Raw genomic sequence first — 14,027 nt, 5'->3', positions numbered from 1 at the left:
TTGTCTTCCCTCTGGTTAGTGGTGATCCTTGTCTTCCCTCTGGTTAGTGGTGATCTTTGTCTTCCATCTGGTTAGTGGTTATCTGGGTTAGTGGTGATCTGAGTCTTCCCTCTGGTTAATGGTGCTCCACGTTTTCCCTCTGGTTAGTGGTGATCTTTGTCTTCCCTCTGGTTAGTGGTGATGTGAGTCTTCCTTCTGGTTAGTGGTGATCTTTGTCTTCCGTCTGGTTAGTGGTGATCTGAGTCTTTCCTCTGGTTAGTGGTGATCCTCGTCTTCCCTCTGGTTAGTGGTTTTCTGAGTCTTCCCTCTCAGAATTTTTCAGACCTGTATCTGTTGTCACCTAGCATTATTCTCCTATGAATTTTGGTGTTATTAGAGTGATTTTTTTTCTTTCTAGTTTTTTTTTTTTTATTTTTATAGTTCAAAAATTTTTACCAGGATTAACGTGTATGTTTTTTTTATTCTTGACTAACACCTTTAAGAGTTTGGGCTTCCTTTACTTTAAGAGAATTTGGTTCTTTTTTCTTGTTTTTCTCCCTCATTCTTTTCTGCTGAAACTCATTTTGTGTGTGCCTGGGCTCCTTTGGCTCTGCAGCTGTGGCTTGTCTCCATTTATAGATTGAGGCTGAACTGCTTGAGCTGCCTGCATGTCCCTCCCTCTCATCGCAGTCTCTGCAGTCCTTTCCTAGCCATGGCCCCCCCCCTCTTTGGGCCCAGCTGCTCCCACCCTAAGCCTCTTACTGTCCTTCTTGTGTTGCTCCTGGCCTATTCGATCCTGGATTCTCTGGCAAAGAGTCTTCAGAATTTGGCCTCTTCCCATCTCCGTCTGCTGGCACCCAAGCCACCACCTTCTCTGTCCTTGTCACTGCAGTGCAGTGACTGGGTAAAGGCCCTGCCACTCTTCCCATTGGTCCCAGTGCTGTCCCTCGGTGCCTCCTGCAGCCCTGCTCCCACCTCAGAACCTGGGCTGCAGCCCCTCTACCTGGAGCTGCCCTCCCTGTGGGGTCGTGACCCCTTCCCCAGAAGTTACTTTCCTGGGGTCCCTCCCTAGCACCATAGCGCCACCTAGCCATGCCCCACTCCTGTGGCACCTCCCTTCTCCATAGTCTCCTTCCCAGACTCCCCACTCCTGATGGCCTGCAGTGCTGTGTTACTGCCTATCTCCCTGTGGGAGCTCTGTGAGGGGGGCTTTTGTGCCCTGGCCCAGCTTGGCATGGGCCACGTCCGCTTTTCACCTGGGTGCATGCTCCCGTCACAGCAGGTGCTGATGGGGGCAGGGCAGCTCTGGTGACTTGTAGTGTCCCCTGTGTTTTGAGCAGTGTCTTCTTTGTCACATCTTGTAATTGAGTGTCGTTTATAGTTGTCATAGTGTTCTTCTCATACTTACCTATGTCCATCAGTCTTGTGAACTCTGATTAATCTCAGAATCTGTGTTGAAAGCGTATCTAAGAATGGTGGGTTTTCTTTTTTCTTTTTTTGTTTTGAGACAGATTTTCACTATGTCACCCTCGGTAGAGTACTGTGGCATCATAGCTCGTAGAAACTGCAAACTTTTGGGCTTAAGCAATTCTCTTGCCTTAGCCTCCCAAGTAGCTGGGACTACAGGCACCTTCCACAACACCCGACTATTTTTTGTTGTAGTTGTGATTGTTGTTTAGCAGGCCCAGGCTGTGTTTGAACCCACCAGGCTTGGTGCATGTGGCCAGCACCATAACCACTGTGCTACAGGCGCAGAGCCTGGGTTTTCTTTATGTGTTTTAGTTCTCAGCTTCTTATTTCTTGGCCAGGACATGAATTCCTTGGATGAGAAGTCAGGGTGGGATGAGAGAGGTTGTTGGCCTCTTCCCAGCTCCACTCTCATCCCCGACAATTTAGTCTGCTTTGTGGAGGGGCAGGGACTGTGCAGACTTGCCACCAGCTACTGATCAGAAACCTCATTCTGTGTCATTGTGCTGCAGGGTTTATGATGATGTTTTTTCCCTCATGTCCCTGGGATTTGGGGCCAGTGCAGAGGCCCCACATGCTGCCTGACATCATGATGGGCCCCTGGCTCACTGGGAAGCTTGCGGACTAGTTCCAGCTGTCTCCCCTTGCTTTCCTCAGGTGGTGGTGAAGTTTATTAAGAAGGAGAAGGTTTTGGAGGACTGTTGGATTGAGGACCCCAAACTTGGGAAAGTCACTTTAGAGATTGCAATTCTTTCCAGAGTGGAGCATGCCAACATCATTAAGGTAGATGACCATTCCTATCTAATGATGCTCAGACATTGCTCATGTGTCAGCCTGAAGGCATCTGGGCGGAGCTGGACTTGGCTTTGTCTCTTCTCAGGTTTTGGATGTATTTGAGAACCAAGGGTTCTTCCAGCTGGTGATGGAGAAGCATGGCTCTGGCCTGGACCTCTTCGCCTTCATCGATCGCCACCCCAGGCTGGATGAGCCCCTGGCAAGCTACATCTTCCGACAAGTGAGAGCAGCCAGAGCCTTGCTGGGGGGTGTGGGTTGGGGACCTGGGCAGCCAAGGTCCGTGATGTGCTGGGTTCTCTCATTCAGCTGCATCTGGCCTTTAGTTGGGGATTTTATGAAGTAAGATACATATTTTGAGAAGAAAATTCTTTGGTTGAAGTAGATAAAGTGAGGTTGGGAAAGATGAGGCCAGACATTGTCCTAGAGTGAGCAGGGACCTAGATTTATTTATGAGCACTGATCACAAAGCTGTCACACTGGGCTTTGTGCCTTGTGCATGTGATTTGAATTCTTGTCTGCCATCAGCCATGGGATTTGGGGGAAATCACTGCTATGCTTAAGCCTCGTGGGAGTCATCACAGCGTCTGCATAATGAGGCTGATGGAACTGAGTAGAGAGGGCCCCGGCAGGTGCACAGCACAGCATGCAAGTTGTGAGTGCTCAGCAGAGGGGCCATCAGCTATCAAAGTTTTCAGTATGGATAATGACTCCAGAGATCGGAGATGGAGACGCTGATCGTCTCACTGTGTTATGTGTTGGTCTTTGACCATTATTTTATTGGAATGAGAGTGTGAGCAAGATAAGAAGGGTCCCTAGGAAAGGGAGAGAGGCCGGGGGAGGGAGGGAGGAAGGAAGAAACAATAGGTCTTGCTTTGAGTTTTAAGGAGAAAGTGCTGACTACTTCCTAAACTCCTCCCAGCTCCCCAGAAAGAATGAAAAAATGCCAGAAAGAACTATGTGAATAATTCAAATTTGCTTTTTTTTTTTTTTTTAAGAGGCAGAGTCTCATTTTATCCCCCTCAGTAGAGTGCTGTGGAATCACATAGCTCATAGCAACCTTCAACTCCTGGGCTTAGGTGATTCTCTTGCCTCGGCCTTCCAAGTAGCTGGGACTACAGGCGCCACAATGCCTTTCTTTTTTTGTTGCAGTTTGGCTGGGCCTGGGTTTGAACCCGCCACCCTCAGTATATGAGGCTGGCGCCCTACCCACTGAGCCACAGGCGCCGCCCTCAGATTTGCTTTTTTACTGTTTCCTGGGGATGACTCAATTTCTTTTTTTTTTTTTTTTTGAGACGGAGCCTCAAGCTATCCCCCTGGGTAGAGTGCCATGGCATCACGCTCACAGCAACCTCCAACTCCTGGGCTCAAGCGAGTCTCCTGCCTCAGCCTCCCAAGTAGCTGGGACCACAGGTGCCCGCCACAACGCCTGGCCATTTTTTGTTTGCAGCCATTATTGTTGTTTGGTGGGCCCGGGCTGGGGATTCGAACCCACCACCTTAGGTGTATGTGGCTGGCGCCTTAGCCGCTTGAGCCACAGGTGCCGAGCGGATGACTCAATTTCTAATGACAGTTCCATAAATCAGCATTTCTTCCTCAGAGCTGTGCCCTCTCAGAAGCTATTGGATTTCTGAAATTTAGTTTCTCAGGTGCCTACTTATAAGTTTCTGCTAAATAATAGGTCACTCTCTTCCTCTTCTTACATTGGAAGATTATGTACTTGTATCATTTGTGGCAGAGACTTTTTCTGAAATCTCTATGGCAAACAGAGTCTCTATATGAGGTAACGCTGGGAGTCCTTGACAGCTGTGCCTAACCTTGGTTGATTCTGGGCCAGGGGTGCAGATAATTGTGTTCTCTACTCTTAGATGCTTACAGAGTGCCTGTAGCCCTTGGCAAATGCACGTACACAAATGTTACCATGTGTAAGCATGGACTCATGGGTCTGTGTTGTATTCAGATGCAGTGGTCAGTGTGTGTCCGTTCAGCTCTAGCTCCATGGTCACCAGGACCTGCTCTGTGATGCATCTGCTGCCTGGCACCTGCTCTGCCGTCCAGGTTGCTCATGGGCAGCTGTGTTAGGCAGGGCATGGAGGGCCCTGCAGGAAGAGCAACTGTGCCATCTCTGCTTCTCTCCTGTGATCACTAGTGCAAGGAGTGCCTCTTGGTGAAACTTTCACACTACAGTTGACATGGGGTTTCTGTCTCCTGACTGAATCCTGCCCAGTGGACATGTGTCTTCTATGCATGCATATGCATTTATATGTGCACATGTGAAGGCTCACATGTGGCATGTGTATCTGCACACCTGTGTATGCAGGTGTGGATATGTGTGCATGTGTGTCTATAAAAAAGCAGGTATACATATGTCTTGTACAAATATGCATACATTTATTAATACACGTTAAGGCATTGGGCTTAGTCTATTAACTATAGCTTCTGATTCAAAGATATCCATTTGTAGATATAAAATTGTCCCTAGAGATCAAAATGATCAACTATGTCAATCAAGTCACTATGTTGCTTGTACCGCAGGTGTCCAAATTATGATGCAGTTGCACGTTTTATGACTATTACCCCACCTTGACTGAAAGGCTAATCTTACCGACCCTGCTGGAGATGTGGAGCAAGAGGGGCATGTTGTAGTCACTCCACCATGGACATGAGGCCCATTTCCAGCTGGCCCACATCAAGGTGCATGTGTCGGGAAAGGGCAGCTGACACATCATGCTGCTCTTTGAGCTGTGTGAGCCCCAAAGTTGGAGTTTCTGCTCCGGGCTCTGCCCCAAATTGCCACCTGAATTCTGGGCAAGTCACTTTCCCTCCATGTGACTGAGGGTGTCTGCTCAGAGCACTCTCTTGGGCAGTTCCCACTTCCCACAACACCTGTCCACCATGAGTCTCTTAGCTTCTGCTTTGTGGCCTGTCTTCCTCCTGAGATGGGCCTGGGTGTGTCATGGGCAAGTCAGTGACTGACATAAACCACTTCTGGGTCTGTGTGGCTGCACAGCCTCTTGGGCTGGTGTGTGCTGGCCACTGGGTGCACCTCTGGGGCTGACCCCACTCTCTTCACTGTGCCTCATGTATTCAGCATCCAGAATTCTTCCCTGTCACTGTAGCGGGAATCTAGGTCCAGTGGAGAGAAAGAATCACCTAAACACCAGACATAAAAGAGGAAGGGGCTTCATTTCAGCCAGCAGAGCCATGGTGACGAAAGTCCAAAAATGGCCAAGCTCCCTGGTTAGCCCTGTCCCTGTCCTTTCATTGGATTCACAAGTAGATAAAGTAATTATCATATTGCTCCTCATTGAAGGTATCAAAACAGGTACAGGTTTAGAGAAGCAGAAGCAAGTTAGTTTCTAGGTTCCGGGAAGTTTAGCCAGATAGAGCAGTGCCAATTAAGAAAGACAAATGGCTGCTATTGGCTGGGTGCGGTGGCTCACAGCTGTAATCCCAGCACTTGGGAGGCTGAGGCGGGTGGATTGCCTGAGCTTGCAAGTTTGAGACCAGCCTGAGCCAGAGTGAGACCTTGTCTCTAAAAATAGCTGGACGTTGTAGTGGGCACCTGTAGTCCCAGCTGCTTGGGAGAGACAAGAGAGTCACTTGAGCCCAAGAGTTTGAGGTTGCTGAGAGCTATGATGCTATGGCACTCTACTGAGGGTGAGAAAGTGAGACTTTGTCTTTCAAAAAAAAAAAAACTACTGTTTTAAAAAGTGAAGAAGACTCATTTTATTTCCCCAAGTTCCAAGTGAGTAATTGACCTTGGGTCTTCTGTTGAGTGCTGGTACCTTATCTAATGGTTACCCATAACATAGCAACCATAGTTTTTAACAGACAAAGAGGTAGTTTAATGAACTTTGCATTAGCTCTATAATGGTAGATTGACTTTGAGTTCTGGACTTTTGATGAGTATTTCCAGGAGTTTCTGGCTTTCTAGATATGGGTATATAACTCCCCAATACCAGGCTTGGCCTCCTTTCTCATCACCAGTTCATTAGAGTTGGAGAATATTTATTTTTCTGTCTTATTAACATTTATTTTAAGTGCATATTTTACTTGGATTGCCTTTTTTTTTTTGAGACAGAGTCTTACTTTGTCACCCTTAGTAGAGTACTGTGGCATCATAGCTCACAGCACCTCAAACTCTTGGGCTCAAGTGATTCTCTTGCCTCAGTCTCCCAGTAGCTGGGACTACAGGTGCCCGCCACAATGCCCAGCTATTTTTAGAGACAGGGTCTTGCTCTGGCTCAGGCTGGTCTTGAACCTGTGAGCTCAGGCCATCCACCCGCCTCAGCCTCCCAGAGTGCTAGGATTACAGGCATGAGCCACTGCTCCTGCTTGGATTGCATTTTTTTTTTTTTTTTTTTGAGACAGAGCCTCAAGCTGTTGCCCTGGGTAGAGTGCTGTGGCATCACAGCTCACAGCAACCTCCAACTCCTGGGCTCAAGTGATTCTCCTGCCTTGGCCTCCCTAGTAGCTGGGATTACAGGCGCCTGCCGCAACACTCGGCTATTTTTTGATTACAGCCGTCATTATTGTTTGGTGGTCTGGGGCTAGATTTGAACCCGCCAGCTCAGGTGTATGTGGCTGGCGCCTTAGCCGCTTGAGCCACAGGCACTGAGCCTGGATTACATTTTTCAAAGCCCCTCTGGCCTCTCAATTGCAGCTGGTGTCAGCGGTGGGGTACCTGCGCTCAAGGAACATCCTTCACCGTGACATCAAGGATGAGAACATCGTCATCGCTGAGGACTTCACCATTAAGCTCATAGACTTTGGTTCAGCTGCCTACCTGGAGAGGGGCAAGCTGTTCTACACTTTCTGCGGGACAATTGAGTACTGTGCACCCGAGGTCCTTCTGGGGAACCCGTACGTATGGCGTGGTGCTGCAGCCAGTTCTCATGAGTAGGCGGGGCTGTGGGCTGGGTGTGGCATCAGGCACTTTTCGTTTGTGGCTATTTGTCAGCAGGTGTTACAAGATAAAGGAAAATGTCCTGGAAAATCAGTGACCAGGCAGTGTTGGTTGATGCACCTGGGTGGTAGCTCTTATATTATTTCCTCAGCTGCTGCTCATGTTGGGTTTTTTTTGAGACAGAGTCTTACTTTCTCACCCTCGGTAGAGTGCTGTGGCATCACAGCTCACAGCAACCTCCAACTCCTGGGCTTAGGCGATTCTCTTGCCTTAGCCTCCCGAGTAGCTGGGACTACAGGTACCTGCCACAATGCCCAACTACATATTGGAGTTCTTTATAATAAAAAGTTAAGAAAATAATTTTAAAAAGATAAAAGAGTCCCCAGTGATGGCACTGTTTAAGTAAATGAAGAGGATTCTTTCTCAGTCAGGTTTATTTATTTTGATGATGAGAATAATAGTTTATTTTGATAAAATACTGTTGGGTGGGCCCTCAAGAGATGAAGCATTAGAGAAAGGGAGGACCCTCGGCCAAGGTGCCTTTGCTGTCCAGCCAGAGGCTCTGCATTGGCTCACCAATGCTACTGGGCAGCCAGCCCTGTGGCCCTGCTGGGGGAGAAGCAGTGTCTGGGGGTGTGGCTGGGCTTGCACCTTTGTAGTCAGTGAGCCTAGGAGCTATAGGGGCTGGCCTGGTGAAGACCTCATCTCTGGGGACTCAAGAGAGGAGTGTCTGTGGGCCTGAGAGGAAACGTCTGCTGACAGCACTTTCTGCCATGCACAGCCACGTGGCCGTCTGATTGCATAGAAGCCCAGTGTCTTCATGCATGTGAAATACCCACAGCATTTCCACCTGCCCCTGCATGTACCCAGAGCAGTGCCCCTATGTTGGTGTCAGAGTCAGGAGTCACAGCACTACATGGCCCCTTGCCGCTGCACTTTGCTGTGCTGGCTACGACCACTCCACATGGTCTGTGCAGAGGAGATAAAGGGACCGGGACTGGGGCCACAGTCTGTGAGGTCACGTGTCACCTCAGACCCAGGAAGTGCTGTGCCAGCCTCTCCACAAGGCATGCTGAGCTTCCTGGCCTGGCCCATGTGTGGGACATACCTGTGCTGCTTGCCAGTGGCAGGGCATGGAAGAGCATGGACCTTGTTTAAATTCGTCCCACCTCTTGTTTTTTAAAAAAATTTTTTTTATTGTGGCAAAATGCATATGACATAAAATTTACCCCCTTAACTGTTTAAATGTGGTCAGCAGCATCAGGGATGGTCAGGCTGTTATGCGGCCATCGCCACTGTCCGCTCCAGGATTCTTTCATCTTCCCAAATGGATACTCTGTCCCCCCTAAACACTGCCCTCAGTCCCTGCCCAGGCCCCAGCGCTCTCCATCCTGTCTTTGTCTCTGCAAGTCTGACTCCTCTAGGGCCTCACATGAGAGGGATCACACAGGGTCTGTCCTGTGACTGGCTCATTTCACCTGGCAAGACATCCTCCAGGTTCTCCTGTGCTGTAGCAGGTGTCAGGAGTCCCCTTTCTCAGCTTGCGTAACACCCTTTTGCATGTGCCCTGGATGTCCACTTGTTGGAAGATGGGTTGCTTGTGTGGCTTCTACTTTTAGCTGTGGTGAGCAAGGCTGCCATGCATGTGGGGTGTGTGGGCCTCTTGCCGCCTTGTGAGACTGAGGTCTTTTGGGGTCCGCTGTGCTGCAGTTTAGGTGTCGTCCTCCTGAGCTGTTGCTGCCAGAGACCACATGGGCACAGGCCTGAGATATTCACTGTCTGTGCACTTAGGGGAGAAGCTTGCTGATCCATTTTACTCTATCTTCTAAAATTCTTGAACTCTTTCCCTAAAAAGCAAACAACATAAAGACAAAAATTGCCACATCTGATTCCCTTGCTCCAGCTCATGCCGCCTGTGCCCCCTTTGTTTCCCTGAAGCCTTGTGCTGGCAACCCTGCCCCACTCAGCCCCCTGGATGTGGCCTGACTCCTGTCTGTGCTGAGGTCAGGCCCCAATTCTTATTCCTTCCTCCCCTCCCGTCCCCTCCTCTGAGCCTGCCTTCTATCTCTGGCCTGGTTTTCTGCCATGGTATTCCCAAGATGATTGAGGGATCCATCCTGGGCCCTCTTCTCACTACTGAAGTTTCTCTTAGCCCATGGTGAGAAGTTGCTGATTCTTGGGGGTACTCTTGGGCCAGGCTGCCCTGCTCCCCAGCCAGGAGACTCATGGCCATGGGTAGCACTGGGTCGGGGGGTGGGGGGTGCAGTTGGCCTGGTGCCTACTGGGTCTGTTCTTCTGTGTAAGACACAGGTAGTATTATCCTGCCAGACTGCTGTGAGGATCAGGGTTAAGCCATGTGAGAGCCGGGCACAGCATCGGCAGCTGCCGGGGCCCAGCTCACAGTGAGGTGCTCACAGTAACCAGCACCAGCCATGCCTGCGTCTTCTCCCAGAGCTTGCTCCCCACTTGAGTGACAAGCAGCAGTGCCCACATTTTCCCCTAAAACTTGCTCCCAGGCTGGCCACTGCCAGAAAGCCCTCCTCCTGCGGTTCACCTTCCTCTCATCCTGCTGTCCCATTGGCTTCCTAGAGCCTTTCTCAGCTCTTCTGGTCTCAGCCTTGAGCACCCTTCCTATTGCTGTCCAGTGACCTTTCTGCAGGGCAGAAGCCCTATCCTAGGGCTGTGTGGCTCACACGCTGTCAGCAAGGCCATATGGCTGGTGCTCTGCTCCCTTCAGGACACCCTTGGCCTCCAGCAGACATTGGCTATGCTCCCAGAACTGCGTGTTGCATTTCCTTGTCGTGGTTGGTACCAAGTTTCCTGATTGTGCTCTGGAGGGCCTCGCTCCTCCCTGCACAGGGTGGACATGCAGAGTGGGACGTATAAGGTTGGGCGCAGTGCCTCACACCTGTAATCCCAGCTCTTGGGAGGCCAACGTGGGTAGATTGCGTGAGACCTTGTCTCTAAAAATAGCCAGGCGCTGTGGCAGGCACCTGTAGTCCCAGCTACTTGGGAGGCTGAGGCAAGAGAATCACTTAAGCCCAGGAGTTTAAGGTTGCTGTGAGCTATGACACCATGGCACTCTACTGAGGGTGACAAAGTGAGACTCTGTCTCAAAAAAAAAAAAAAAACAACCAAAGAAGTGGGGCGCATGGTTGAGGAGCATGGCTGGTCACCTGGAAACCCGGGCCAGCTGGGCAGGTGCCGTGTGCAGCAGTGTGGTACCCTACCTTTCTTTCCTTTGTCAGTTACCGAGGACCAGAGCTCGAAATGTGGTCTCTGGGAGTCACGCTGTACACCCTGATCTTTGAGGAGAACCCCTTCTGCGAGCTGGAGGAGACTGTGGAGGCTGCCATACATCCACCATACCTAGTGTCTGCAGGTGAGCATGCCACAGGCAGGGCGGGCACTGCTCCCACCTGTGTCCTTGGTGCCCTCATCTAGCTTTGTTTTCTATTCATCTGATACACTACTAATCTCAACATCAGAATAATTTGAATGTGACTTTAAAAATATTTTGATAATGTAACTTTTATTAGTGTTCCCCTGTGGATCTCAGAAACCCTCTTGTAAGAAACAGACTTGTGGTTTGTTGGTAGCTGTCAAAGTGTGCACCAAGGGCATGACCTCCCAGCAGCTCACACAGAACCTTCTGTCATATCAAGAGCTTCCCACAAGAGGGCTGAGGGCCTCTGGCTGGGCTCACCCCAGGACACAACACTGTTTGCATCTAGAGCAAGGACCAGCAGGGGTGGCAGATGAGGGCTCAGAGGAAGGAAGGCCTTGCAAGTCTAGAGTAAGCAAAGCAGGAGCCCTAGGGCTGCTCCAGGGTGATGGGCAGTGAGACATCAGTGGGAATGCTGGGATAGTACGGACAAACTACTTCCCAATCTGAGGTGGAGCTGAAGGACAAAAGGATGACTCACACAGTTCCATCTTGGCAAGTCGGATGAGTTCACTAGCAGCTATACACACAGGGCACGTACACCTTGCACAGGAGCTCACTATTCCCCAGCCTTCAATTCTCTGGACACTCAACTGCTGGGCAGCACAAGAGTTCTTGGGAGGGTAAAACTGTGACCATCTGCTCGGTGTTACCTTGCTTTAGGCCAGTGACAGGTGGGGTGCACGTCGATGGCCAGCTGTGCAGGGGCAGGGCCAGGCGCACAGCTCTGACCCGTGCTGTCTACCCACTGTGGTGTGTGGTGGTGATGCGACTGATCCAGGCAGAGGTACTGGTGTCACAACTAGCTAATGGGAGTGATAGTTTAAGCGGCTCTAAAGTGGGTTGCACCAGTGGCCTTGGCCTCAATAAATGCAATAGCTCTGCTGCCCAGAGACTGTCTTTTGGGATTTGTTTCATCTTTTCTCTTACAGTTTGTGTTTTCTGTGTGGTGGGAACGTGTATTTCTTTTCAGCAGGGCCGTTGGACTGTCTGTGATTCCCTAACAGTCATTAATTGTTGTATGTAGTGAGGTTATGAATGTCTTCACACATAAAGTTTGCACTGTGGACTCTGCTTAGGTTAGAAGTCTCTGTCTTGTAATTTCGACACGGTAACAGAGTACTCTAGAAACTGTGGCTTAGGCCACAGATGTGTGTCTCTACCAGTTCTGGAGGGGCTGCCTTCTAGCTGTACCCTCACATGGCAGGGTGAGTGTATGAGTGCCTCTCTGGTCTTGTCCTCCTCTGGGAAGGACATTAGTCCCATCTGGCCCATCCTTGTGACCTCTTCTAACCATAACTACCTCCTGAAGGTTGTAGCTCCTAACATCGTCACACAGGGGATCAAGGCTTCAACACAGGACTTGTGGGAGGGCATGATTCCATCCACAGTAGCCTAGAAGAGAGTTTTTAGAGCTTTTCTCAAGTCCTGGGTTCCTGTAATGGCATGGCTCCTGTGGCGTGCTGTTATACCCATAGACTGTTTCTTGGGCTCTTGCCAGGCTCCCTGGGCGTGTCCCTGGAACAGTAGACTCAGCCTGGCTCTCATTGAGTCGACACCTGGCTTGTTAGAGGGAACAGGATTCACACCCAGACCCGGGAGGGGGCTTCTCTCAGATTTCCATGGGGCAGTAGGGGATTGTTAAACCTGAGCTGTTCTTGGCTCTGCACAGCCAGAGCCCTTAGAACAGACCTGACCTTCCCAATATTCAAACCATCTGGGCCTTGGTTGAGTGAGATGACCTCCAGGCTTTCACTTCAGAGGTGATGAACATCCCCCACAGCTTTTCTTCACACTCAGCTGGGCCATGTGCTGAGGAGAGTCCCCAGGGTTCCTGAGCCATCTCCCACTCAGACAGAGGCTCTGGGGGGTGGGCTTCCAGGAACTTGCAGTGTTGAGATGTGCTCCACTTGACACCAGCCTACTCTGTGTCCCCAGAGCTCATGAGCCTGGTGTCTGGCCTGCTGCAGCCAGCCCCTGAGCAGCGCACCACCCTGGAGAAGCTGGTGATAGATCCGTGGGTGACACAGCCTGTGAACCTTGCAGACTACACGTGGGAAGAGGTGTGTCGCGTAAACAAGCCAGGTGAGGCTTTGTGGCATGCCTCCCTCCGTATGCAGCTTTGCTCAGAGCAAGGAGGTCCCCAGGCTGCCTTCCTGGGTCAGGAGGAGGAGGAAGCGGCTCCTTCCTCTGTGCCCTTCTAGACACAAATGTCAGGGCCTTAGTGGCCTGTCACCTGGGGAGAGGCTTGACTCTATGCAGAGACCCCAATACCATTGGGGTTCGGAGCATAGCTAGGAACCTCAAAGGGTGGGCAAGTGCCCATGGAAGCCCCTGACAGACAGGGTCCAGGCTGATGGGGACAATGAGAAGGTACTGAGTGTGATGTTCTAGAGCAGTGGTTCTCAACCTTCCTAATGCCGCGACCCTTTAATACAGTTCCTGTGGCTTGTGTTCCACAGGTTGAGAATCACTGTTCTAGAGAGTTGGGGGCCGTGGCTATTGCTCAGAGCAGCCAGACTAAGCTGGTATCCACAGCTCTGAGCGTAGGTCCCCACAACCCCTTAGCAGAATGTGCGTTTCCAGGGCACTGACTGCCGGGTGTCTGAAGGGTCTGCTGAAGTCTTTTGTTCCTAGGACTTCTAGTATTCTTCTAGTATTAGAATCTTTAATTGTTAGCGTGTGACACAGTATCTTCTTCTTTCCTTAGAAAGCGGGGTTCTGTCCACTGCAAGTCTGGAAACGGGGAGCAAGAGCTTGAGTGAAGCAGCCCAGGAGCTTTGAGGGGCTCCTGCCCAGGGGAGCCCCTGCTGGCCAGTCTGTGTGCATCATGGGGACCCTCCCCCTTGACTGAGTGAGCCTTTCTCTACTCAGTTAGGAAAGTCACATGATTCTCAGGCCCCATCCATTTGGAGAAGGTAAATTCTCAAGAACTTTCACTTTCTAAAAACTCAGGTGCGCGTTTGATAAATACTAGAACAAAAGCCAGTGATACTGTATTATTTTAGGTTTATAAAATATTCTGGAAATTCACTTTTTCATGACCTTGAAGAAAAAACATTCCAGTGTTCAATTGCTTGATACTATTAAAAAGTTCTTGCTGTGTGAACTTCTGATAGGCATAAAAGAGTGTTTTAATTTTCTTTACACTTTTGTGTGTGCACATGTCTTGTTTTCTTTGACATGGTATATGCTCATCTGAGTGACAGATATGTGGAATTTGTAGAAATGGTTAGCCAAATGGCCAGGCTATTTCATCAGTTTATTTCCTTGAATACTGTTCAAATTAAAGAAAATTTGTTAGTAAATTATTATTCTGTCTTGGACAGTATGAATTGTTTCAGCTTGCTGGGTGGGAGAAGAACTTGGTTTCTTTATTTTTCCTCTTATACACCCCACTTGCCCCAGGTAGGACATCTAAGAAGACTGGGGAGA

General features: G+C 50.0%; 1 protein-coding gene across 1 annotated transcript in view; it reads left to right on the top strand.

The window, feature by feature from the left end:
• The window catches only part of PASK (PAS domain containing serine/threonine kinase), a 45,314-nt gene extending 31,607 nt beyond the window's left edge, over positions 1 to 13,707 (top strand). Inside the window, exons 13-18 of the mRNA XM_003798250.3 lie at positions 2,104 to 2,229; positions 2,327 to 2,461; positions 6,905 to 7,104; positions 10,396 to 10,529; positions 12,531 to 12,677; positions 13,303 to 13,707. Coding sequence (XP_003798298.1) covers positions 2,104 to 2,229; positions 2,327 to 2,461; positions 6,905 to 7,104; positions 10,396 to 10,529; positions 12,531 to 12,677; positions 13,303 to 13,376 — 816 coding nt within the window. The 3' untranslated portion in view covers positions 13,377 to 13,707. The remainder of the gene's footprint in view (positions 1 to 2,103; positions 2,230 to 2,326; positions 2,462 to 6,904; positions 7,105 to 10,395; positions 10,530 to 12,530; positions 12,678 to 13,302) is intronic.
• Positions 13,708 to 14,027: the final 320 nt, after the last annotated feature.

This window comes from Otolemur garnettii, unplaced genomic scaffold (genome assembly GCF_000181295.1).
Source record: "Otolemur garnettii isolate 467f Iridium unplaced genomic scaffold, OtoGar3 scaffold00133, whole genome shotgun sequence".
NCBI lineage: Eukaryota > Metazoa > Chordata > Mammalia > Primates > Galagidae > Otolemur > Otolemur garnettii.
Note: the sequence above shows the minus strand (reverse complement) of the source record. Positions and strands in the feature narration are given on the sequence as shown.